We start from the raw sequence: 27,368 nt of genomic DNA on the forward strand, positions 1-27,368 counted from the left end.
CCCGATACTTTCCATTGAAAAAAACAGTGTACCGATGGTACACTGGTACAGCAGCTTGTCATTTTTAACAGTTTAATACTATCATAGATAAAACATACTCCCTTGTGTTGGTTAGTCTATGATACTACTTATCAAAACATATGAAACTCAGGAACTTGAAACTTAGTACTAAGGTTTGTTTTATGTTTTGATACACTAAAACAAATAAAACAATCGGGAAAATCACTCTATGTATGTTAAACAAGCAATTAAAAAGTGATACAGTATGTAAATTTAGGATAAATGAGTTTTTCAATATTTGTTTTGCCTTATGCTAGTTCTAACAAACCTAATATGTTTGATTACATTTTTACTTCTCTAATAAGGGCTCAATTTACACTAGTCTTTATATATTCGGGTTTAATTATCAGAACACTTATGAACATATTAGTCATGAGATTACTGGTCATAGAAATCATAAAAAAAAATCAATTTATTAAAATTGAGTTTAACAATCAATTCTAACAGTTATACTCAAACGTATTTCATGATGTTCAAGATGACCATTGATGAAATTTGAAACTGAGTTTAAGCCCAGGGGGTTTGTTAAATAGTAATTTTGGTACGTGTGTCCAAAAGTTGTTAATCGGTTTAAAGCAGATAAGACCAAAAGTGTAGAATTTAGTTCTACACAAACAATATTATTGAAATTAAATTAGATGTAGTTGTGCCGTGGTCTATATATCAGAAAAAAGAGGATTTTTATTTTAACTGTTAATTTTCTACAAAAATAAATAAAATCTAACAAAAAACCACTAAGTGGTAACACTTTCCTTGCAAGTCAGCAATCCAAAAAAGATAATAAATCATTACTTTTTCTGCCAAGAAAAACAATGTAATGTATGTAATGTGTGTTTGGCAACTTGGTGGCAGACTTTTGCTTGATCACTTTAAAAAATACCATAAAACTAGTTTCATTGAGCAAGTATCTCTCCCATTGGTACATTGCTAGGTGAGAGCTTATTTTACAAAATTTGACCTTATTTGTGCCACATTTCATAAAATCATAATAGTGATGGTTTTATGTTTACTGATTACCTCGAAATTATTATGCTTAGTTGGACTAAATAATTAGAGAAGTTGATTTGTGAAATTATCCACGAACGTAACTTTAATGAAAAAAAAAAAAACAAGCAAAAGTCTGCCGCCAAGTTGCCAAACTTACATACATTACATTGTTTTTCTTGGCGGAAAAAGTAATGATTTATTATCTTTTTTGGATTGCTGACTTGGTGAGGAAAGTGTTACCACTTAGTGGTTTTTTGTTAGATTATAAATATAAATACACGAAACTGCCAAACACATGACAATGGTATTTCATCCTACCATAAAACTTCTTTAGAGAGTGAATAATCAGGTCAGATTAATGTTACGTTGATTGACCTCTGCTAAAAAAGGCAAAATCATAGCAAGCAACAAAGCAAGGTTATAGTCGCCAGTTAAGGTCAAGGAAACAAATTTTCTCAAGTAAGCTAGCTAGCCATTTCCAGATAAACCTTTTTTGAAAGTCCAGTGCTGCCCTGCAATGAAAAGGGAGGTATGCTTCCAAGCAGGGTTTGTGACTGCCACTTTATGGAAGCACATACACCTAGCTTCATCAATTTTTGAAATGAAATGAAAATCCTTCTTTATTGAGGCGAACTTAGGACCTCATTGGTCCTTTCTTACATTTAACCTCCAAAAAGTAATAATAACAACAAAATACTAACAAAAAATACATATTTTTCATCTTGCCATCTCAAAGATCAGGAAAATTTTTCACAAAATCTTGGTTGAAACATTTTCCAAATTTTATCATTCAAAAGATTTTCTGAGAGAGTTAAAGCGCAGTTTCGCACAGCATACTTACGCACTCTCAATAGACATGATGTAGATATTGATGAACCAAGTGAGCGAGTACTGGTACATTGGGTCAACATTGGGCAGATCGGTGATGCAGTAGTACAAGATGGCCGAGTGTTGAGCCACTGGTCGGTATCCTTGTCTAAACTCCTCTATGATCCTCCCAGTCTCCACAGATGTCTTCTGCTTCTCCTGGATGTCTACGGAGAGAGCCTGCAATCAAAGAATAAGATAAGGCAGGTGACTACACCAGTCCACATCTAAGAACAATGATTCCCAATCCTGTGCATGAGTGGCTTATGGTTAATATTGGTTTATTAAGTAGATCAAAGTAAATAATTATAACTCTAAGTAGTCTTAAGTGAAAGAAAACACAATGAAATTCTGGAGACACGCCCTTCACGGAACACAAAACAGACTAGACAGAGTATAAAGTCTTTAAAATATATGGGAGAAAAAAAAGATCACAATAGTACAACACTTTTGAACTAGTATCACACTGTGTATTGTTGAATAGGTATCGTCCTGTACGTAATACTAGTTCAAAATCAAAGCTACAAGGAGTGTACTAATAGTCTGATAAGTTTAAGCTAAAACCTGCCTAAATAATACAGAGTGATAAAATATGGAGTGCATACCTTTGATGAATCAAGGACTTCAATAGCAGATTTGTCTTCCAAAATTGTCCCAGCTGAAGATGTCAATATATACAGAATCCTATCTTCAGTTTCTTTGAGTGTCTTTTTATTATTTGCACTTTCAACAATCAAATTTTGCCTTTTGTCTTCCAAGTCAGGTCTTTCTTTAGCAACAACTATTCCCAACAGCTGATCTTCCAACCCCTCCACAGTCAGGGCAAAGTTGATCAAGGTCACTTTGTTGCAAACTTCTGGCAAATAGTGTGGATTTCTCAACTTGGTGGTTATGTAGATGCGGAAGTTTTTGTTGTATTCAATAACGTTGTCTCCCAAGCTAATATATTCAGTGTTACCTAAAACATATATGACGTATGTGACGGCAAAGATAACTGCAAAGTTAATTACGCTACAAAAATAAGAGTTACCGGTACTATTTATCAAGCTAAAATAAATGTTTACTAATAATATCTTATAAATGGTTGTTAGTGGTTCCCAGGTCACATTCGAGAACAATATTCCAACTATGAGCCATACCATCTCCAGCTCTAGTACAGTCTCTTACCTTGCCTGAAGGTCTGTTTGAGCAGTATTGGGTCGAGTGGAGGGTCCAGGTCCTCACCAACATCCTCTACCAGAGCTGGCATCCCGAACTCCAGGCAAGTCTCTAGTTTCTTCATGTATTTTCCGTCAGTCAGTCTAACCACCTCTAGTTCGTTGTATTTCTCCATCGACTTTATCCATTTGTTGGCTTGCCCCTGAGGGTCTATCAGTAGTGACCATCTGTTGACAAATGACTTTATTGATCACTTTCAATTTTGGCTGGTGTAACACACTGTTATAACAAATATGAAAATCAACGAGGTACAAATATAAGAAATTACTCAGCACACATGTTTGTGACACTTTGTGACAATACTCAACTCAAATTGGTTACGTCCAGAACTTCTTAAGGGTTTCTTACTCAGAGAAAGAAAACACAGTACCGGTACACACATACACATATACAGGCGAGGTTATAGTGCCTCATTTCAAATCTGAGGGTCCCTGGTTTGACTCCAGCCATGTAAGAAAAGGTCGGTGTTAAATAGTAACATCCAATAACAACCAAAGACCAGGATTTGAGCTGTTTACCTAACAAAAACCAAAGTATTCCGATAGCGTAGACAACAAATAAAAATAAAACACAAACAAATGAAAGTCAAGAAACCATTCAAAGTATTTGTTACAAGGACTTAGCTGGATAATATTGATCCGTCTTCACCTCTTCAACATTTCTATTATAAATAACACATGTTCACATGCAAGCAATTACAAAATACTGGAAGTTTACGTGACTTACCTATTTGTAGAATCGAGAATAACAGCATTCTCAATGGAAAAAACATCTCGTGGCAAACCAAAAATGTTCCAATTTTGAATTTTAATGTCAGACCCTAATATTTGAGTGAGGTTATAAACAGGCGAGTTAGGTATTTTCTGCAGGTCACACAGTTTTTTCCAATCATCAACCAAGGTTTGTCTGGAAAATAACAAAAAAATTTCATTTTTCTGTGGAAACAATACAAGCAGAGACAAGCACACATGTTGAAAACAAGTCTCAAATTATTCTACAGTAGAACCTCGATAACAAGACACCCTTGATAACAAGGGTCATTTTCAAATCCCCTTGAAACTATTTTACCCCTAAACACATGTTATTGTTAACCTGTGTAGTCAACCTTGATAATGTCTTATTTTATAATCCCTATGAGAGTCTTGTCATCAAGGTTCTACTGTACTAATCTACTTAATGTTTAAATAATACACTAATTTGTACTCAGTTAACATTTTTAAATGAAATAGTTTTTGCAGACAAAAATTGTATTTTCAGTTTTTTTTTTTACTTGATAGATGTATCTAACAAGCTAATCACAACCAACTTGATAAATGTGCCATTGACATTAACAATTGGCAGGATTTGAACTCACACCCATCATCAATGCCTGATAACAAGACTAAAAAATGCTACACTCTGAATACTAGCCAAACACAACACTCAAGAAACAATACATCTACTGTTAGGTTGGATATTTTGTTACATTTATTCCAAAATAAATATTCACTTTTCCCCTAATTCTGTGGAAATCTCAGAAAAATAATTAAGGAAGGAAGAATAAGAATTATATTAATCTTTTTGTATCCATAAACTTTCTAGAACTACATCCATTGAAGTTATCTTCCCTTTCCTACATAATCTAAAATGCAACGTTGTATAAGAAATAAATTCCTTGTGGTACAATTAAAATGTACTAAGTGGGAACAGTACCTGTAAGCAGCTGTAAAGAAAGACAGATAAGCAATGACACCGCTGGAGATAAGGACATCTCCTGGTAGACAGTCGTAAGCTACTTGTAACTTTTCAGCTTCTTGGTTCCACCTGGTCTTTTCTCCTCCAAGGCCACCTGATTGGGGAAAGGGAATTAGAAATTAAAATAGTGCAATATATTTTTTCCTACAGTTACTTAACAATGTACATGTTCTCTCACTGATTTGAGAAAGCAAAGTGAGACAATGTTAACATTGTCTCACTCCAGATTTGCAACGTGAAGGCACGAAATAGTGAGCGCGTAACATGCAGACAAGGTTGTATGCACGCGAAATACGTTGGCAGCACTGGCTGTAAATCAGCTGGTCAGCTGTTGTACTGTTGTATCATTAAATGTCATACCTATTAAAAGTTCATTTCTGTGTAAAAATATGTTACGTTTCTTTACCAATTTATTTGTTTTATGGTATCTGTAGGAAAAATATAATGTGCAACTCGAGTGCAAAGTTTAATTGCCTCACTCAAGAAACCGTTCCTCACTTGCCTATGGCTCGTGAGTAAGTATTTCTCTCGAGTGAGTCAATTGCTCACTTTGCTCACTAGTTGCATAAATAACTATTGTTAGAACTATTCCTATTTCCTGAAGTTTGTTAATGGTTTAGTAAGCTTGTTCTAAGGAAATCGAATGCCGTTTAATCATTTAAGTATTTAACTTAAAAACAAAAAAAAACTGGTGAGCAATAAACTTTAATATTTATACTGAGGAATATTTATTTAACGATTGGACACTCCAATCATTATCAGACCCAATAGGAAATATCGATCACCACTTACCATCTTTTAAATGTATTTACCATCTTGTGAGTTAACACTTAATAGTATCAGCCCAAGTGTAAATATATTTTTCAAGTGTTACTAGACGTATTTGTATTTACTTTCCATATTTGAATATATCACAAAAAAGATTACATTTTAGGTAAAAACTATACACAGAGCAGTAGAAATATTTAAATGTTTCAAAATTAAAAATAAAACTTACCAATTAATTTTTCTGCTTGTATCAGCTTATCAGAGCAGAGTTGTACTTCGTCTTCTAGCTTCTGTTTCTCTTCAAGTGTTTTCTCAAACTTCTGATTCAGGTTGCTGAGCTTTTCTTCCAGAGCTCGGACTTCAGACAGTTTTTGCTCAAGAATTGCCATAGTCGCTGCAAATTCCTTTTCGGCTGCTTCTAGTTTAATTTTTTTAGGTCCGACAATCTGAGAAAGGAAACTTAGTATTGTACTTGAGTTAGTTAGCAATATGCTTAGATAAGTTGAGAAACTTTATATATGATGGAAAATTTGTCAATGTTTATAAAAGTACTTTCTTATTTTGTTGAAACTAGTCAATAGGAAGTTAAAGCTTCATTTCAAAGAGACATTTTCTAAATAATCTAAAATAAAAACAATATGCTTATTTTAGGTATTAATATTTTGAATACTTTTACTTAAATTTTAACAAGAAACTAAACAAAAAACTTTGAAACTTAATAAACAAATTTATATTATTTTTCTATTATAACATTTAAAGAGGTTGGCAACTGGCAGCGTCTTTTAACCTTGCAACATCTTTTTTTCTGCATAATCTTTTTACAACATCGCCTTATACAAGGGCCTGCAAATATGATTGAGTTTGATTTGATTTTGATAAAAATTTAAATAGCACTAAACACATTTTAAGAAATTAAATAAAAGAAATTTTTTTGTATATGGTACAGAACAACTCAATTCAACAACCATTATAACCAAAACTGTAACCTGACATGTTCCTCATAAAATATGTCATAAAACACATTCTTGTAAAATTTCACCTTAGCCGTGATGTCGTACTTGCTGAGCGCAATGATCCATTTGCACAATCCCTCCGCAGCGCTGGACGCTTTAGCCACAACCTCCGGCCTGAACAATGGATTGGACAAGTAGTCTCTTCTGATAACAGCAATTGTTTCATTGGGGATGTTGTCCTTGTCGTAGTCCTTCAACCCTTGTAAGAACCCCATGTCTCCGAGCAAACGCTTGCTGGGAGCCCAGTAGTCCATCATCTACAAATAACGGTAAAGTTAATTATAAATGTTCATAGAAAAAAGGTGGGTAGAGGACTAAAACTACATTAAATAAATATCTTAGACAAAAATATTTGAACATTTAATATTTTTTTTGCCATCCCAGTTTCAAGAACTTGAATTATATTTTATTATTTATCATTTTATTTATAATTAAATTAGATTACATTTTTGTTGTTACCTGAGTTCTTGTAGGTAAGATGTTTGTGTTACACTATGCATTTCGCCACCTTGTGTGGCATCTTCAGAGGTTTTCTTAAGAATTCATCTTCTAATCCCTAAGTCTACAGACTAAACGTAGACTACCTAAACATAGTTAAACCTTTACTTTAAATATAAATATACCATTCTGCCAGGCCTCTTAGGATCTGGTACCCTGTCTGGCTTGATACCCTTCATGACACACACAGACGCCATGACCAGCTTAACCATCTCAGGAGGGTTCTTCATAGCCTTCACCAGAGTTATATCAGCTGGCTTTAGAGTGTCCAGTGCTGCCAGAGCGTCTGTAGGGTAAAACATACAAGGTTAGCTACAAATATACTATATACAGTCCTGATATTGTTCAGTTTCCGTGCCTATTCTCCAACAGTGACCAAATTTCACAGCTTGGAATTGCTGTTGACAATCAATCACGCTTTGGCTGATATTAATTAAGTCATTTAGAAAAGTCACAAATGATTCAATACCTTTATGGAAACACAAAATCATATTGCAAATCTCAGGGTTATAACGAATCTGGGATTAGACAAGGAATGAGTTCCAACAATAGGATAACAATATGCTGAATTGCAGCATTGTTATTCCATATAAATTAAGTCAGTTAAAAAAACAAAGAAAAAAAATGGAAAACACAGAAAACTAATTAGGTTTGAGACTCTGCTTTGACTTAATCAAACTTAAACAAAAAACTATGTTTCATAAAAAACTGACGATGAGTTTTAAATTTCCTACAACTAAATTTTTAAAAACATAGTAGGCTAGCAATGTGAAATAAGGGACTACAGTAAGATGAACAAACAAAAAATTACCCTCCAATATAGGCAAGGCCTCGGCTAGGTCTGCCTCACACTCTGCCTTGAGAGCTGTTGCCGCCTGCGCCTGAGCCTGAGCCGCTTCCTCGTCCACCTTCACCACCGCCTTCTTCTTCTCCACCTGCTCCGTCTCTTGTTCTATCACTTTCATCATCTTCGCTGTCTCCACGGCTGCTTTCTTCAACAGCGGTTGTTTTGCTTCCAGCTCTTTTTGCATCACTGCAACCTACAAGGTGAAAAGATCACGGTTTAAATTAAACCATTGGGGAAGTAGTTTACTTTATTCCCAACAGTTCTTTGGGAGGCAACGAAAATCAGCTGTTTTGCAGGTGATTGGTTAAAATTGTATAAAACCATTTGTCAATATTAAAGTAATTTACCAGTGAGGTATTGTACAAAATACTTTAATACTTTACTTTGAAATGGTGACCTTACGAATGTAGATATTTTAAGCCAAGTATGAATGGAGATGAGTGGTAATATAATAATATAATATAATATAATAGTTAATATAATAACTATAACTTACCTGAGATGCAGCAAACTCCAGCTGATCCAAGCCTCCAACATACCTCATTTTAGCTGACATTACTTCATTCTGTTTTTCCGTCACGAGGGAACTATACAGCCTTATGAGATTAAGATAAGATCCTGAAGTTATGTATGTTTTTCTACCAGTGGCCTTGAAAAATTCTTCACTCATGTTTCTGAAAATGTTTACCAGACATACAAATAAACCAGATTATTGAGTGAGATCTAGCTGTATAGATTACTTGCAATACAGTACCACACAAAATTGACTTGAGTGTGTCTAGTCTAATGGTAAAAGCACGGGACTTTGTTCAGGAACCAAGGTTCAAATCCTTCCAAACACCATAATGGCTTTTAGTGACACAGTGCTCTAAGCTGATGGTTGAAAGTACAAATTGAGATTTTTGCAAACATTTTTGCAATAAAAGCCAAATAAAAATGTTGTAAGAGTTAGAAGATTGAAGTTTACACAATGCATTTTAAAATCATTTTAACAAAGTTCATTTGTTCAATACTATACTATTATTTGTAGTCAAAATGATTGATTTCTTAAAAGATTATGTAAAAGGAGGAAACATAAACTACTGTGTTATAAGTAGAATGGCAATTTAGGTGAAGATGGCTTTAGGCCAGGGGTTTAAATAGTTTGTAATAGATAGGTTTAACAGCAGGTATACCTTACTGACAAAAGAGATGGAAATGTACTAATAACGCGCAAAACATCGAATTTTCAGAGCTACTAGCTCCTTCTTCAATAGTAGAGTCGTTCTACGTTCATGTAGGTTGTGCATACTACTGAAGAAGGAGCTAGTAGCTCAAAAATATTGTACGTGTTATATGTTTATAGGTGCATTTTGATTTTAATCTATTTTCCTGAGTGAGGTAAGCCTTTTAAAGCTATCCATTACAAAATTATGTGTTATAATCTTATAATTAACTTTTTTTGACAATTTGATGATGATAAAGTATTTTGATCCAATATAAGTGAATTATTATCTCCAAACAGACCTGGCAGTGACATGGAAGTGTTTGCAGACGAAAACAGCAGCTTCTTTGACATGGTCGTCTACAGAAACCTCCATCAGGTAGCGGTTTGCGACTTTTTCCAAAGCATCTTCCGGCCACGCCTGAACCAAACTTTCATTAAGTCAAATATCAGACATCACACTGAATGAGATAGGAAGTGTCAATGTCTTTGGTTGGATAAATATTTAGTACATGTTACAGATATCGACTACAGAAATGCATTTGATTGTTAAGTTCACAAACTTGGAAGTAACCAACCTGAATGTAGGAGTTAAGGGCTATGTCCAGCAAGAAATTTTTTGTGGACTACCTGAGTGGAAGGAGACATATAGTTGATTTTCTAAGTATAATAAACTATGCAACTATCATCTACTCCTCAAAACCCCCTATAGTTTTATCGTAAACTTCAAGGTATACCCCAAGGTTCTGTCTTTAGACAAGTTCTATTTGGTCAATCTAATGACAAATTGTATTGATTAATTTGGACATTTCCAAAACTCAAGACACCAACGACATTGTGTATGCCAAAAACACAACATAGTAACCAAAACACAAAACTTTAAGGTATCACCAAGCTGTGCTCATTAAACCTCTAACATTCATATCAGACTTTTGAAAAATAAACGACTTCATCATTAACCCTTCAAAATGCAATGGTTTTAAAGCAAAGTAAAAATATCAAACTCATGTAGTTGATACACAAACACCCTTCATGAAATAAAAATTAATAATGTTAAATAACTGACAACTAACCTCAAACCAGTCGATTGTACAACAGTTGACTAAAGACGGGTAAAGCCGAAGTCGAAGCCTGAAGGCCGATCCGATCGGACTGAAGCACAGAACGATGTGAAGATTAGATTTGCAGCGGTTGGTGAAGAAAGAATAAACTGCAAGAGGGTTGACATCAAGATGTCTGTTGCCACCTTGGGCTGCTAAACGAACCATCTGTAAATGAAATGAAATGATGTCATAAATTTAAGTTTAACTTGAGATTTTAGTGATAAATCAATTTTTCCACTTAATACACTTTTGTAATTTTTTGGTTAGTTGCTAGAAATTACAGGAACAATTACCGGTACTTATTGTTTATTAAAAAATGAGTCACTTATGGATGGCATGCGGTAGACGAGGGAAGGGCTCCAAACAACACTGAGAGACCTTTACAAGATATTAAATATTAAATTAATCCAAAGCTAATTCATTTTTTAAATGACTGCACAAAAACAACAAATTGACAGTTGTGGGGAAAGCGTTCTTGTCCCCATGTGCATCCCACTCACTTCCGATTTATATTATAAACATAAACCTGTTAAGTTATCAGTCAGTAAAAGAGTTAACAATTAGGTTAACTTAGAAAAGTTATCTACACTTATAACGTTGTCATACTTGACAATCAAGAGTTTAACTAGTACTATAAGGAGGTTTAGTATTTGTTTGTATAAAAATATCTTGATACAACTACATTTATAATTGCACAAAACGTACCTCTAAAATCTCCTGAACCTCATCAATTGGAAATATATTCGGCACTTCCCCAGAGTTGAGTAAAGAATCAATATCTTGGAGGAAGTATTCTTCTTTGATCTGTCCCTCGGTAAACAAGAAGACAGTCGGCTTGTTTCTTCCTCCAGCTTCTTTCATTACAGTTTTTAAGTCATCTCGCCAATCATTGAAGCCTGAAATTAGCATTGATCAAGTTAGTTTACAATATTTAAATTTGTTAATTTGTGTACTAAATTTGCATCTGGAACATTTTAACAACCCAGCAGTAGTCATAGGAGATTGTTTACACTAACTTACCCTCCCAGAATTGATTAAGAGAGTTTTCTTACTATTAGCCGTGGTTGAGTGTACTGTACAAGAAAAAATGTCCTTAGACTCTCTATCATGCTAGTGGAGCACAATTATGGATTTTTAGAATCACGCTCAATAAACCGACATTATCGGTAAACCTGCACTGCTTAAATCCTGAACCTACCAGACTAAGAGATAATTTTTGGACCGGATGCTATTTGTCAATGGGCTATCAATTAAGTTAGCGGTGCTATCTAATGAAGTTAAATACACCAGATCAAGACCAGGGTTTGGACCATTCCCTTGTAAAAATCTTTAAACATACTAATAGCATAAACACAAATAAAAAAATAAATAAACGAGGTTCTGTTGTAGTCAATGGTGAACAAAAGTTAAAAACACCATTACACGAACGTACCATAGTTTTTAGTGATTTCAGGCTGGAAAACGTTAAAGTTGCAGATGGCTGCGGCAAGGCGAGTAAGAGTCTGACGACCAGATCCACTGACACCTACCAGCAACGCACACCCGCCTGGGATAGACAACAGGCGGCAGATACGGGACAGGTGCTCTAGAGCATACCTGGAACAGGCGCACACATATAGTATACCTAGGGAAACATCTGTAGCACACGGCATTATAAGAAAAAGTACCATTTGTAAACAAGTATAGACTCAGCAGATTGTTATTGTTATTTATATTTACACATGTAAGGAAAATCAAGAGCCAGTAAGGGATGGAAATTGTAATTATAATGTTGATAATTCAAATCTCCATGCTAATAAATTTAATGATCACTAGCAGATCAATAGTGTGCTGGGTTTGCTCGTCTTGTGCTTTTGCCGGGTACATTTATCTGAGGCTTATGTGGAAGGGCAAACACTAGGTTAAAGAAGGTAGTCACCCCATATTTGAAAAAAAAGTAGTAAGTGAAGCTAGGGATTCAAATACTTAAAAAAGGTTACAGGTATATTATTGAAGTTATGATATGTATGATATTCATTTTATCCATATGATAATGCCACGACCCTCTAGGACTAGCCTGAAGTAATGTGTAGAACAGTTCCGGGCTAGAACCTAGCGCCCTAGGATGGAAGATGGAACATTAAGGAAAAAAACACTCTTAGGTCTATACATTTCCACAGGCTATCACTGTTATCACCATGTTTGAAACCTAGCAAACAATTCAATCAGTAATAAAGCCATTGTTTTTTTCAGTTTCAAACTTACCCTTGTATGATTCAATCGAAATATGAATTGCAACATAGTTAAAATTAATTACAGTAAGTATTCTGACAAAGTAATCTTCTATATCTATAAAAGAGGAAGTTTGTATGTATATACTAGCTGTTGTACCCGTGCTTTGCAACGGGAAGAGTACACAAAATAGAAACATTTTAATCTTTACATCTGTTGCATATAATAGTTACACATCCGCCAACGCTTTTAAAAACAAAATTCAACTTTTATAGCCTTAATAGAAACGTTTAAGTTATACGACTTTTAAATCTGGCAAGTAGCGGATACCACCATTTTGGTTTTGATTAATTTTAAATCTTGCGTAGGCTGATATGAGAAAAACTTACCAAATCTTCGAATAAAACATTTGACATACATGATTTACCTTCATCTTACATATCTATTAATTGATTATTGACATTTTAAATTTCAATTTTGAAGTTGCAAAAATACTAATTATAAAATTTTAATGAACATTTTGTTAAATTTCACTCTTCTTTATATTAAATCACAAATCCTTCCATGTTCAGTTTCTTCACTCACAATAAATCATTAGCAAAACTAAGTCAGCTGTTATAAACTTTAGAAATATTGCTGTGCCTTATCGATACAGTTTTTTGAAATATTAAAGAAAAAATATCTAGGTACTATACAAAAATTTAAACAAATAACTGAGCATTAAAGACAGCAGGCAAAACTAATATGATTATTAAATCATCAAGTGCTAAAAAAATGTAATAGCAAATACAGTATATGTTTCATTGCATCTCTGATTCTACTCTACAAAAATATCAACAAACAACTTAATATACAAACTCGTTTTTTTAATCAGTTCCATCGTCCATTGCCTTTACATTTTAACACTTACCATTAATTAAACATAGTAACAGATATTTAATTGATTTTAGAAACAAAATAACACTGTGTACTGCTTAGTTTTATGATATTTTCCTTGGTTTAATTTGATCAGTGGTGTGGCAAAACACAAATAATAAATGTATCAAATAAAGTAAATGTTAACTGAAAGCTATGTTAAGATAAAATAAGAGTATTTTGTATTAGCATTTTATAATTAAATATAGTTACATATATACAACAGATTTTTGAAAAAAAAATCAACGTACAATTTAGTTATTGATGATATTCTTTAGTTTAATTTAAGCATAGGTTTAGCAAAACACAATAACTCAATTTACCTAAATATACATATAAAAAACAATGTGATGTGCAAGTTATGTTAAGTTAATCTAACACATGTTAAGCAGTTAGAATTTTTTTTTTAAAGTAGCCTCCAAATTCATATGAAACATCTATACTTTGTAATTTTAATACTGTTTCCATGAAAACATATCAATAACATTATTTTCATAACTTTTAGACGGTTTAAAAAATCCAAAGCAGAGCCGGAGTTGATACAGCAACGGTTATAGAATTCTTTTTCAATAATCATTGACATAGTTTTAGAATAAATAATTCATGATAAAAGGTTATTTTAAAATAAACGTGTCACCTCATAGTTATGGAAAATATTATATTTAATTTCTTTGTATCAGCTGTCTGAAATTGTGAAATATGCAGTTTAGCAGTTCTTCTTGTTTACATTTAAATGTCAAAGCAAATGTAAACATTGTTAGTGTCCTCATCACAGCCATGGAGACCAATCAATATTTACTTTTAGGCTAGGGCCACACTTGGCGACTTTGACGTGGCGACAAAGTCGCGGCGTCAATGAATGAAAGTGCGTAGCATTAAATTAAATGGAGGCGGCCACAATAAGCGACTCGCGACCAGTGACCACCGACGACAGAAAAATAAACGCGACCAGGAGCGTTTTTCGGTCGCGGCGACAAATACGCTCCCCATGTTATCTTATGGCACCGGCCATACTAGGTGACAAGTCGCTCGCTCACACCCCCTTTGCTGCTCTATTTTCATATCTATATTGTTTAGTTTTGGACTGGCAATTGTTAGATATGGAAAATATGCTTTTAAAATACAAATATTTGTATCGACAAAATAAGTGTAGACATGTTAACATGTGTCCTGTAGCATATATGATATTTAACTCTTCTGGTATAACAGGAAACCAAAAACCTCGTGTATTTTTCAAATGTCGTACTTCGTCTTCAATGTCATCAGCTCGCCAAAGCTATGCTCATCAAAAAATACTACAAAAAAGTTACAATATTAAAATACGGCATCCATAAACATTGTTGTTTCAGTTAATTCAGTCCATACCTGTGGTTTCTCTTTATTTTAGCGAATTTTCCATATAGGGAATAAGCTATTACCTTAGGTTAAGTGGTAGGACCTAAACCCGAGACCGACTTAATTTTTGGTTTGAGGTCCCCAGAGGCAAAACCACCCTCCGTTCAAATTCATATATAAAGGTACATATGTATCTATATACATATGCAGTGTATATATTTTATGTTTAAATAGGTCTGTCTATGTGCCCATTAGCGCGATAACTTGAGAAAAAATTATGAGATTTTAATGACATTTGGTACAAATGTTTAAACCAACGTTAATTCAAACGAGCTCGCAAATCAGAATGATCAGCCTATGGGAATGGGGGCTTTAAGGGGCTTTAATGGGGTATAAAATTGGGTTTTTCTTATTTTTGACCCTAAAACATAAATTTCACAATTCCCTTCCAAACTGTAAAGCTGGGTTTTCCTAGGCGCGGGAGTGGAGAGCGGAAAAGGGGAAACGGACAGAGGAACGCAAGTCGTAAAACTGTCAACCCCTCGGCCGAAGAATTCGTCGGGGCAGGACCAAGGAGCGCAGAGGTGCTTGCGCTCCTTGGTCCTACCCGTGCAAGGAACTAATCCCCTACTTACGAGGGTTGAACAAGACAATGCTTGAGTCGACCCTGTGAGTAAATCCCATTAGTCGCACCTCACTGACTACACCATTGATTCAGGTATATTTTTCTAGTGCAACTTATTACCAAACTAATGTATCAACAAATTACCAGGCCGTACACTTTCACTTTCGAATTTAAATTGCAATATAAAAGCTGATCCTTCAGTTGAATGTTAAACCACATTTAGATTTTTTTTATTTTATAAAAATGGATTTTAAATAGGCTACTTTTTAATACTTGCGACTTGATTAAGGTAGGTGACTTTAGTCTTCATGGTGTGGATCTAAAATTAATGAATGGAAATTATTGTAATTAGTAAGTTTATTCACTTTTAATAACTGCTTTAAACAAACATAATCTTTGAAAAGAAAGGGGTATAGCACCGTTAGTTTTACCTTAGAAAAGGTGTTGAACCCTATTAAAATGTGCAAATTTGCAATGGGACCCCTCGCTATGAAATATACTAATTTTTATGCAGGAATGGTTTGTAAAATCCTTAGCTAATTTAAATCCATGAATACAATTAAATGCTTTCAACGTGTACCCACCATTGGCCATTGATAAAAACAACCTGAATTTTTCATCTTAGTTTTATAGGTAAATTCAACAGACAGAAACCATCTCTTCTTTATGATATGTAAAATGCGCATATCCATTGAAGTACTTTATTTTTCCATTGATTGTTAAAAGAAAAGGTAATACAAAACATACGTACCAATACAGTATATAGTTGATATACTTTGCAGTTTCTCAGACTCGAGAGCAAGGATCGGAGTCAGAATTTTACTATGTATATTGTATTTGTGTCAAAATGATGACTTTTTATGTGGACAATTTTGTACTACTTCGAATCCCATATATTTTTTCCAAAAAATACAATACGGGCCATTCTCAATTCATTTCACATTTCTTAGGAGGTAAGCTTTACTTTTTAATGCCAACAGTGATAACATAATATTACAAAAACAAGATTTTACAAAGGGACAATTTTTTAAAGTTACTTAGACAACACTTTATGGTAGCATCAATCAAATTCCATATAATTTTAAAGTTATTGCAATTCCAAATCATTTTCCTAATTTAAACTCAATTTGTATTACAGTACTTTCTTTTAGTTTTCGAATTATCATCTATATTTGGCGTTTATGTTGTCACCATGTAAAACGTTTGTTAAATGACACAAATGATGTATAATATAACATTGTCATCACAATGTCTAAATAGCAACATGAAACAACGTCAAACAACATAATTCATTGTTACTAATGTTTGTATAGGCCTAAAAAATGTTTAAACTGTAGGCCTACGGTTTGATGTTTTTCAAAAATAACTTTGTTCTCGCTGGATAAATAAGTTTGATTATTTTGCCCTGAAATAATCAGTTAGCCTTATTTAGATGAAACAGTTATTGTTAATTTAAAGAAAAATCACAGTATATTACATTGTGGATGCTGACTAATGGTGCACTCTGGTTAGGATTTATTTGCCCCAATGAAGTATTTTTACCCACGAATCTGTGACATTAGTTAGAAAATGTACCAATTGCACCGTTAACATTAACCGAGAATAGAACTTTCTTTAGGAATCTGCACCGGTAACGAATTTATAAAATTGGTCACCTTATTAGATGTACAGCAAGAAATTAAAAAAAAAACCCACGTCACTGATTGTAAGTTACTCATTACTTATTATCTCTTATTTGATTCTAGACTCAACAGTTTATTTTTTTATAATAGATAATTTACTTTGTAACTGGTAACACTACTTGAATAAAGACAAGTTTTAATTTTTGTAGTTTACTCTTTTTTTAGAATTCCTTTCAGAGTATGTGCCGGTTATTGTTATTTGAATTTAGCATTAAAATAGAGTAATTATGTTTATATTTATTGGTAATCCGGAGGCTATAAAATCCACTTAAACGAAGCTTAAACCATTACTTTGGAAATAGCCAAGTAAATTCTGATTAAACAAATTTGTGCTTGTCTAAACAGTTGGGAATAATTATAGGATCTTGAGGAGTAAATGTTTTCATTAGATACACTTTTTTGTCGGCAATACAACAGTTAAAAAAGTAAACTAAACAAAATAATCGATTTATTTTCAGATATTTCTAACTATATACTTTCAGAAAAACCTAAGTAATTCTTATTCAAAAAGTATTTTTAAATTTAAACAAAGCCTATGTAAACAACACTACTTTTTGAAGTAAATTTAGCCCAGGCACATTGTCATTTGGCAAATATCACTTTCAGCAGTAGGCTCACCCACCTAATCCGGAAATGCACAACATAATATAATGTTGTTCTTAAGAATTAGTTTCAAGAATGGTATGCGTTGCTCCTAAATAGCTATTTCAAAATTGCATAAACTATACCTGCAAAACAAAATAATGTAAACATTTGATAGTTCTGAAACGCAGAGAGAAAGTTTAGCTGTCTCGAATAATCTAATATGATTTTAATTATAATAGAATAATGCAAATTTAGTTCCGTACTATTTAGTGATAAATATTTAATTTTTATTAAACTGCACTTAGAAAAATATGCAGTTTGTCTGCATTGAAAATGGGCTTATTGACGTAGGACAAAAACCAACTGTTTTTAAGATAACTACTTCGAATGCATAATACAGTATCTTGCATTGTCTCTGTTAACATATTTATAGTTTCAAAATTACTCCTTAAATTTTCATTTTAAAGTAGTGTATTCAATGAGGCACGACTAATGGGATTTACTTGCAGGGTTGACCCAGCCATTGTCTCTTTTAATCCGTATAATTAGGGGACTAGTTCCTTGCATGGGTAGGACCGAGGCGCGCAAGGTACCTCTGCGCTCCTTGGTCCTACCCCTACGGATTTTATTTATGACCTCCCATTAGAGCAAGTATTGTGCGCTCCTCGGTCCGCGAATCGCGGAAAAGAGATTAACATGGTGTTCCGCTCCGCTTCTAGGAAAACAGTAACATTTAATTTCCTAAGACAAGTGGAGCCCGCTCTCCGCGTTCCTCTCTCCGCTCTCCACTTCAGCGCCTAGGAAAACCCGGTTTTAGCTAAAAAATCAATAATTCTGTACATTTAAGCGTTGTTGTAAGCCTAACGGTTACGGAGATTATTTAAACAATTGAAAATTTATAATACCCGTTTTTATGGAGAATAAAATGTTGTAGTTTGTTTGTTTATGGATATATTTTAATAACATTTGGCAATACAGTTAATAAGCTATCAAAATTTAAATTAACAAGCACACCTCATTAGGTTACCTTATCTGTACCGGCAAACCTAAGCATTCATTCAAATTCATCTTATTTAAATTGGAAATAAATCTGACAAGTTTAAGTGAATATTTTAGTGGTAATCTAGCCAAACAAACGTAAATTCGCTTAGTCTGCAGGTTTTTTGTGGCGGGGGTATTTAGATATATACAATTAATAGCAACAGCAAGCATTAAACTGTGATTTGACGATTTAGACGTCCACATTGGTTTCAGAAACATAATTTAACACTTATTTAGTAAAAGTTTTATTTCTGTTGTTGCAGGTAAATGGTTAGAAAACTATTCCGTGACCTAATACGAAATATAAAGAGGCACCGGTGCACGTATGAAAATACTGTAACTATATGATTTAATTTGTAAAAGATTCGCTTCAATTGTATGATACTGCAAATAATAGTAAAAAACATCGATGTATTCTAAGATCGTCCAAAAACATACAAAAACTGTCATAGATCCTTATTTATTTCCATAATCAATAACACGATTTAAAAAATACAATATAACATCTCGAAACCCTATTTACTGGTATGGTAAAAAAGTAAACTGAAAGGTTGAAATTGTCGCCTATTGTGGCCACCCCCAGCGACTTTGTCGTCGCGACAAAGTCGCGCGAAAAAAAGTCGCCACGACAAAGTCGCCAAGTGTGGCCCTAGCCTTAAAATTATCACCTAGTAACTTTTAAAGCCAAAGGGGTAAAGCCTACGGTCAGTATCGAAATGTGAATAGTCCTATAATGGTCCTTGGTATGGTAGCTATATTTTTGTATAATTTAAGCCCAGTTGGTTCAGTAGTTTTTGTACCTATTAGTAATACACATACAGACAGACACCATTAGATTTTTATATAATAGTATAGATATATATATATATATATATATATGTTTGAACGTTATGGACTCCGAAACTGCTCGACAGATTGTAATGAAACTTTCAGGAATTATTAAGCATCTTTCAAGGATGGTTTTTGTGAAGTTTGGTGCAGATCCGTCAAAAGGGCTCCGCCCCAGAGGGTTTTAAGTGGGACAATGTCAGACTTTTTGAACTACAATGTTTACAAATAAATATAATTTAAAAGCAGATGTTTTCTTTCACCAACTGTTTTGTAGGTTTGAATAATCACAACGTTCTGTATTAGTCATGATTTGAAATAGTGCCACAATGTTTCTACAGAGTGCAGCACAGAAAACTATTTTACTTTTGAATAAGTCCAAATATATTAAACCCCAATCGCAGCACACCTGTGCACCCAACAACGTTTAAATTCTCCAATGTTGAATATGTAAACATAAAAACCTTGATTAAAGTATTATAAACAATAAAAGGGATGGTAATGCCTTAATATTTTTATCTTTTGTTCTATACCCACACAATCTAACATAAATTATTAAGTGAATAATAATCGTGCGTGCTATCTCAGGTATTCAAATGCCATTACTGGCATTAAAAGAAGGAACTCCATTAATACTAATGCGAAACTTAAATCCACTTAAAAGGAGAAATAGTCTTAATCCCAAGAATACTGATGATTTCATCCAAATTACCCTCTGAATTGAAGCAACTACAATTTCCTTTTTTTGTCTTTCTTTCCCAATCACCATTATAAGGCACTAGGGCAAACCCTGACTATCGTCGGTTTAAATTTTGAAAATGCATGCTTTTCACACGGACAGCTGTATGTTGCGTGCTCACGTGGTGGTAGGTATGTCTAAAAACTTATAGAAAAAACAAAAAAAAATTGTTTAGGCCCTATTCACTGGCAATTAAGTAAAATATTCTATTTTTATTTTTGGTACACACTTTTATTATTCATCGTAAAGAACAAATTACCATTTACAATAATAGTTGTTAAGCGCAGCAACGCGTGCCGGGTAACTGCTAGTAACCTATATACCTGAACAGCACGATGTCCATCTTCTGTTTATGAGTTGCGTTGTATTCATCAAGAATCAACACCGCGGCATCTCTCAGCTGATCTAACGTCAACTCCTCGTACTTCCGATCTTCCTCAGCATCTACATCAAGAGCTGTAGAGAACAGCAAATGTTGGAGATCTGCATCTACAACCTGTAACGGAATGATTTGAAAGGTTCAATGATAGCATTGGTTCCTTGTTAGTGATATTTTTATTTTTACTCTAGAATCTAGAGTATTTCCTTGAAAATGTTTTCAATAAACTTGTAGCACATACTGTATATGCTTTTTAACTTCTCTCAAAAATAATTTCAATCTTTCTTGTAAGAATGTTGATCGGCCAAGACAAATGTTGTTATTTATTATAAATACAAGGTTTCTTTTATAAAGCCAAATGATTCAGAAGTTTTTGCAAGTAACAAATCCAATGTAAAGAAGTAGAAAACTATGACAAATCTTTTTATATTTTGTATAACGAGAGTTTGAAATGAGGGACATGTACTGGGACTTCTTTTTTTAGGGAAACATTTTCTCTTAGAGAATATTTTGTTACTTTAAAACAATTTCTAAGTGCATTTAATTTTGGAATAAAACAAAATTCCTAAACTTTTCTCATTTTTGTTGAGTAATTGAGAGTAGAAATGAAAGGACGGGAAATAATTTGAAAGAGCGGTTCTTGGTTTTACCTCTCAAAAGGTTTTTAGGCTACCTCAATTTTTTAAATTCCACTGTATTATTAGTATAAATTCAATACCTTATTTCATTCAACTTTAAGTAAATTTTTGTGGAAAAAATTTATATCATTCAACTTACAAGCGAAATTAATTTTTGATACAATAAAATTTTAATGATACAATAACATTTACATGATACTTACACTTTTGCGTTCCCTATCTTGAATGACATTAGCCATGATCAAATCAAAATTCTCTTTGAAATGTTCTCGGGTTGCATTTTTTATGGCTCCAAACAGCCATTCTCGATCACTCTGGTCAATGAGGCGGTCGTAGAACACCCTCATAATCTCATGGGTCCATAACCTATGGATATTTATTATGCAAAATTAATAAATTATTCTAAGATTTTTTTCAAACTATTGATATTGAAGATGTTGATGAATAAACTTGTTTGTGGTTTCACAACTGCAAGGCGTGTGTAAAGGCAGTGTTATGTGTTACTGACTAAAACTGATTATTTGCTAAGATGGAGTTTGAGGTCCAAGGATCAATTATAGCTGGGTTTGAAAATTTCAAAGTTTGCAAATATTGAAAAAGGAGAAAATTTTTTATTAGTTGGCAGTCTCTAGAACTACCTATCCTGCTACTTGGTATTGTATTGTAAACTTTCTCTAGAGGCAGTAAGTTGGATTTATGGTCCGGGGGAGTGCAGAGTCTGGCAATGATTGGCAACAGTGTAAATGTGGAATATGAGAACGGGACGGGTGTGAAAAAAAATCTTACATATCAGTACAGTTCACCTTCGTACTGTACTGGCTCACCACTTGCTTTGCTGAATACGTTCCACGCACAGATCTGTAGTCTATGTGGACGGGCAAATGCAAGGATAAAAGAGACCACCAACCTCTTAAAAAAAATAATAATAAAATAAATCAAAATAAATTTTGATTGGGAAGGCCGAAATTGAGATGGACTGACCAAGTATCAATGTCTGGGTGCAAATGTCAACTTGGTAGAAGACAGAGAAGGGTGGAAGAGGCTGGTACATGAGGCGAAGAATCAACTGAGATTTGTGTACCACGGCAAGTAAGTGATGATAGACATCCTATGTAGGGGATTGAAGGGGCTGTCGATAATACGCCAAGGAGTGAGTAGATGGGTAAATGCCTTATTGCTATGGATGGATTAAATAGAAAAAGTAACTTATTTCACCAACAAAAATAATGGAAAAATTTAAAACCAACTAACTAACCCATTTAAATGGTCACACCTCAAATCTCTAAAAAAATCAATAAACAAACTTAAACCAAATCAAAAAACTGTCAATTACTCACTTGACAAATATTTTCTTATCCTCCACCGACTCCTTTTTGACCAGTAGATGTCCGTTGATGACCCGTGCGAGATCCCGCATGCTAAAGCTGTAGTGAGATTTGGCCGGGGTTGGCAGCAGTGTAGCACTGATCTTGTGGTAGATATCCAGTGTTGCCGCTACAATTTGGTTGATTGTCATCATCACATCTGACGGAAAACCGTTGCGCTGTGAAATTAAATTGTAAATACTCGTGTATTGTTCTTTTACGTTTGGCTTACAACAGAAATAGTATGAGTAATACTGTTACATTTAACAATATCAACATTCAACATCTTTTTTTTTTGTGGGGGCTGGGGTATTGGCATACCCCTAGCTACTTCGGCCTGGAGACCTTTTGTAGCACCCTATAATTCATTCTGACAGCCCTAGGCTTCTCAAGTAGCCCAGGAGCTGAAAGACACCCAGCTTCCTTATCTCTGTTGGTTCCAGGAATAACCTCCCCAGAGATGTAAGCCTTCTATGGGCCAACGCTGGACAGTCCAGCCATAAGTGTTCTGAGGTTTCTACCTCGTTCTCACAGAACCTGCAGAGGTCTGTTTGTGACCTCCCTATGGTCCTGAGATGTTTCCTGATAGGACCGTGCCCTGTTAACACTCCTACTAGTAGACTAATGTCAATGTCCCCTTTCTTAAGGCTCATTCAACATCTTGCAAAGAAATATTTTTATGAATCAGAATTTGAATGAATATTCCAACGTGAAACAGGAATTTTTTTTATGAACACTGAAATAGTCAACTATGTTTTGGTTTTTATGCTGCAGATCTACAATACAATAATTGTTCTCATCAAATAAAAGACCTATATGTTTTTTTTACATCATAGGTGAACCAACAGCCCAAAATGAGTTCCAAACCACTTTGAAAAAATTGTGCTGGATCATAAACATTCGCTCAAAAAATAAATGTTCAATGTTCACAAAATCATGAAATATCAGATTGAATTTGATTGAAATCCAAGGATCACCATTCGAACCCGCCTATTCATAAGATACGAAACTTAAGTTGTAAGTAAAATTTCCCAGACACAGATTCCATTTGTCATTGGGCTATCATGATGTAATAATGATGCTATCTAACAAAAATTTGATGTTAGATAGTAACAAGAACAGAGTATGTAAAACATGCCAAAGACGTAGATAGAAAATAAATAAATTAATAAAATAAAATTCTCAAAAGCCAGGTGATGATCAAGAGGTTAACCTGATCACAGTTATGCTGTCTCATTTTAAGAAGCGTGTTCCTCTAAAATTTGTGGAACTTAAGTTTGAGGATTAAAAGGTGGACAAAGTAAGAGTATGTGATTAAAGGGTTAACATGGTAGAAAAAAATACCAAAAAGACATACCAAATGAATCACCAAACCTATTTTATCATCACAAAATTTTTTCAGTAACCAACCTTCAGGCCGATGAACAGGAGTGTAGAAAATATCCTTGTCATGCTCTCATCAGAAAAGCTGTTGATACCAAAAATGTCAAAATGGCGGAGGAACCTTGCGTAGACATCTTGTCTGCTGCCGCCAGGAGGGCCCATAGCTGTCAGCACCAGAAGGTCCTCTATGTACAACTTGGTGGTGTCCTTCAAGTCATACCTGAGGAGGCAAACATATTGTTAACTCTTTCAGCTTCAAGGATGATTCCATGCAATCGGTCCCCGTATGTTGCTGTGCAAATTTGAAGAAGGGTGCCACAATAGACCTGAGTGGCAAACAACAGTCAGTGAGCTAAGCATCAAAAGCACTGCCAAGTCCTGGCTGATTACTTGTTGTACGACGCTCGACGCTCAGCTGAGTCATGCTTCTTCCCACATTTTTCAGTCAAGATCATGATGTCGGAGAAGCAAGAATCAAGTGGGCATCCAGTCAACCTTGATAAAAAGGACGTTGTTGCTTTTAAAAAGCTTAATGACACTCAAATTGAAAGTTTGGTATGTGAAGTTCAGTGTTGTTCATCATTATGGAACAAAAGACAACCACTTCAAGAACACAATTTCGACAAGGAATCCAATTTTGCATACAATTGTATGCAGTTTCGGGTATAAATATTTTTGGATAAAAGAATCGGGTTGAAACTAAAAATGTTCTAAACAAACCTTCTCCTCCCCTGAATTTCCCTTTCCAAGATCAGACCTGACTAGCTTGCTAAAATAAATAGATGTTGGTTTACACATTTAAGGCACATTTTATCAAAATTGGAGATTATGAGTGTATCTTCCCTGCAAAACCATTTTTATATAATTGTTTTGTTTGCAACAAACAAAACAAACCAAGGGGTAGGAAATTCATAAAACCTTCAATATTAAATCTTGATATTCACACAAATTTCTCAATTGTATTTTCTTACCAGTGGCCATGATCAAAGTACTGTCGCAAGAGTTCAATGGGAGGTTGCGCCCCATACTGCTCCTTGGCAGGCATGTTCATGTCATCAACAAAAATCACAGCAAGCTTGCCCTTTTCTGGCCCGTAAACGCCACGTTTCCGCTTTTGTAGCTTGGAAATTATCAAATCCTAAGGCATGAAAATACGCAAGTTTATAATTATTCAAATACACACTGCAAATAATTGGTGAGGTTTTAACAAGATTTCGTCAACATGTTAATTTAGGCACTAATACAAAAAGCTTTTTTTTGTCAGAAATGTATATTAGCCATGTGCTTTTGACATATCATTTATGAAAAACTATATTACAGTGTACATCAATTTAAATATTTAAAATTCTATTTAATTCATGATTATAAGATTTAATCACAACAACAATGATGCTTTTTGGATGTCGATGAAGTAGAGGAAGAATGATGACGATAACGATGTAGTTGACGGTGATGATGGCCATGTCAATGATGATAATGTTGATGATGACAGTTATTGTCAACTATTGACGGTGATGACCGTGTCGTTGAATAAGCTAAACTAGAGGCCAAATAAGCTAAACACTCTACCTATAGTTTAGCTTATTCAAGGATTCGGTTATCACCCGTAGACCTACAATTATTGACAATCTACAGTGACCAAGGAAGCCTATCATTTCTCTAGACCTATGATCTATCATGGATTTAACCTGTTTGTCATCTGTCAATGATGATGACAGTAATAAAAACGACAATGACAATTATGGTGAGGATGATGACCTGATGATGATGATGATGATGATGATGTTCATGATGATTATGAAAATAACTTAGTGTATACTCAATGATGGTGATGATGAGGATGATGACTATGACGTTCATGATGATTATTATAATAACTTAGAGTATATTCAATGATGATGATGATGATGGTCAGTGACAAATACACTGCAGCAACCCCACCTGGGTCAGATTGGCTGATATGCTAGCTGTGAAGGTGAGAAAGGCTGGAGAGAATCTGTCCAAGTCCAGTTGATGCATGAGAAGTTTCTGCATGTAGAAACTCTTGCCTGTTCCTGACGCTCCGACTAACAACGTAGGAACTTTGTGTCGTATGTGCATCTCCAACACATGAAAATATCTAAAAAACACATCAAATGGTTTCCTTACCAACATGCAAAACTGTGTAGGCCTATACTTAGAAAGTATTTTCTTCTAAACAAAGAAGGATTTTTTGAATGGGTTATGTTTTCTAGTGTGATAAAGTTTTCTAGTGTTTGTGATAGTTTATGCTAAAGCTGGGATGAAAGCATGGTTTTTTTATTGTTAAGCATGATTAAGTTTAATAAGCCACACTATTCAGTGAATTCACTCAAGATGTTGAATTATGTTCTGGTACGAATTTTAGTGTTGGTGATGGTTAGTGTGGTTTGGATTGGGAAAAAGCATACATTTCTCTTAGGAGAAGAGGGTATCTTTCTTCAACTCAAAACTTCCTTGAGTGAAAATGATATGAGTGGCATTCAAATATTCAAATTTTTGTCTGTAAAGGATTTTTCTCGGAAGAATCCTGCATTAGGATCAGTGTTAAATTAGGTGATCCCTCAATTTGTGTAATCAATTAACAATTGGATTATAATTTTCTCAGCTAAGCAATCCTGAACACTATCCTTTTTCAGAATAATTCTTTTCCATTCAGGCAAGCTTACTAATGAAATCATTAAACGTAGGCATTTATGCTCTGTTTATTACATCCTAAAAACAAACTAACTTCGCCGTATCCACTGTCGGCACCAAAGTCTGCTGAATGTTGATTGTCTCTTCTAACTTCATCCCCCTCAACAGTTCAGGCCAGTACTTCCAAGCCCCTTTGCCCTGATAAGCGTAGTAGTAGTCATGAAGCAAGCCCTCGGTAGGGATTGGTATATCTATGTGATCTATCGTGTCCGGGACTGGGTGATCAGGGTTGTTCCCTGAAAAATACCAGCACAAAGTTAATCAAAATAATGAGATATTTAGGAACTTTACTTGATTAAATATAAAATTATTTTAAATTCATGTTACTTATTTGCCCTAAATTTTAAAATGAAAAGAAGGTTAACATTTGTTTGGTATATTAATTTCTGAAACCTTCCTTTGAGCAATACTGCATACAGATTTGAGAGGTTTGAATTGCATTCCCTTCCCTGACGTAGACATTACAGAAAAAAATATTTACAAACACAATATGACTGGGACGGTGGCATCGTCCTGTAACCCAGCTACTAGGGAGGTCACGAATTGTGGATATTTATAGCCATGCACTGTGGATTCGATACTCCTTGATGTAGATTAACGTCCGCACTAGTGAGTACTACGACTATTCG

At 34.3% G+C, this 27,368-nt stretch overlaps 1 protein-coding gene across 1 annotated transcript in view; it reads right to left on the bottom strand.

Annotated features, from left to right (window-relative positions):
* The window catches only part of LOC128991487 (dynein axonemal heavy chain 7), an 80,017-nt gene that overhangs the window by 21,944 nt on the left and 30,705 nt on the right, over window positions 1-27,368 (bottom strand). Inside the window, exons 27-47 of the mRNA XM_054414407.1 lie at window positions 26,774-26,975; window positions 25,966-26,143; window positions 24,996-25,162; window positions 24,052-24,244; window positions 22,615-22,820; window positions 21,481-21,643; window positions 20,584-20,756; window positions 11,732-11,895; window positions 11,005-11,195; window positions 10,270-10,464; window positions 9,499-9,617; window positions 8,489-8,666; window positions 7,957-8,185; window positions 7,271-7,431; window positions 6,674-6,904; window positions 5,864-6,080; window positions 4,825-4,960; window positions 3,859-4,038; window positions 3,082-3,299; window positions 2,520-2,872; window positions 1,889-2,094 (exon numbers count right to left, since the gene is read on the bottom strand). Of these exons, the coding sequence (XP_054270382.1) occupies window positions 1,889-2,094; window positions 2,520-2,872; window positions 3,082-3,299; window positions 3,859-4,038; window positions 4,825-4,960; window positions 5,864-6,080; window positions 6,674-6,904; window positions 7,271-7,431; window positions 7,957-8,185; window positions 8,489-8,666; window positions 9,499-9,617; window positions 10,270-10,464; window positions 11,005-11,195; window positions 11,732-11,895; window positions 20,584-20,756; window positions 21,481-21,643; window positions 22,615-22,820; window positions 24,052-24,244; window positions 24,996-25,162; window positions 25,966-26,143; window positions 26,774-26,975 (4,060 nt within the window). The remainder of the gene's footprint in view (window positions 1-1,888; window positions 2,095-2,519; window positions 2,873-3,081; window positions 3,300-3,858; window positions 4,039-4,824; window positions 4,961-5,863; window positions 6,081-6,673; window positions 6,905-7,270; window positions 7,432-7,956; window positions 8,186-8,488; window positions 8,667-9,498; window positions 9,618-10,269; window positions 10,465-11,004; window positions 11,196-11,731; window positions 11,896-20,583; window positions 20,757-21,480; window positions 21,644-22,614; window positions 22,821-24,051; window positions 24,245-24,995; window positions 25,163-25,965; window positions 26,144-26,773; window positions 26,976-27,368) is intronic.

Source organism: Macrosteles quadrilineatus, unplaced genomic scaffold, assembly GCF_028750875.1.
Source record: "Macrosteles quadrilineatus isolate MER2022 unplaced genomic scaffold, UCM_ALF_1.0 Scaffold_4__1_contigs__length_99947679, whole genome shotgun sequence".
Lineage (NCBI taxonomy): Eukaryota > Metazoa > Arthropoda > Insecta > Hemiptera > Cicadellidae > Macrosteles > Macrosteles quadrilineatus.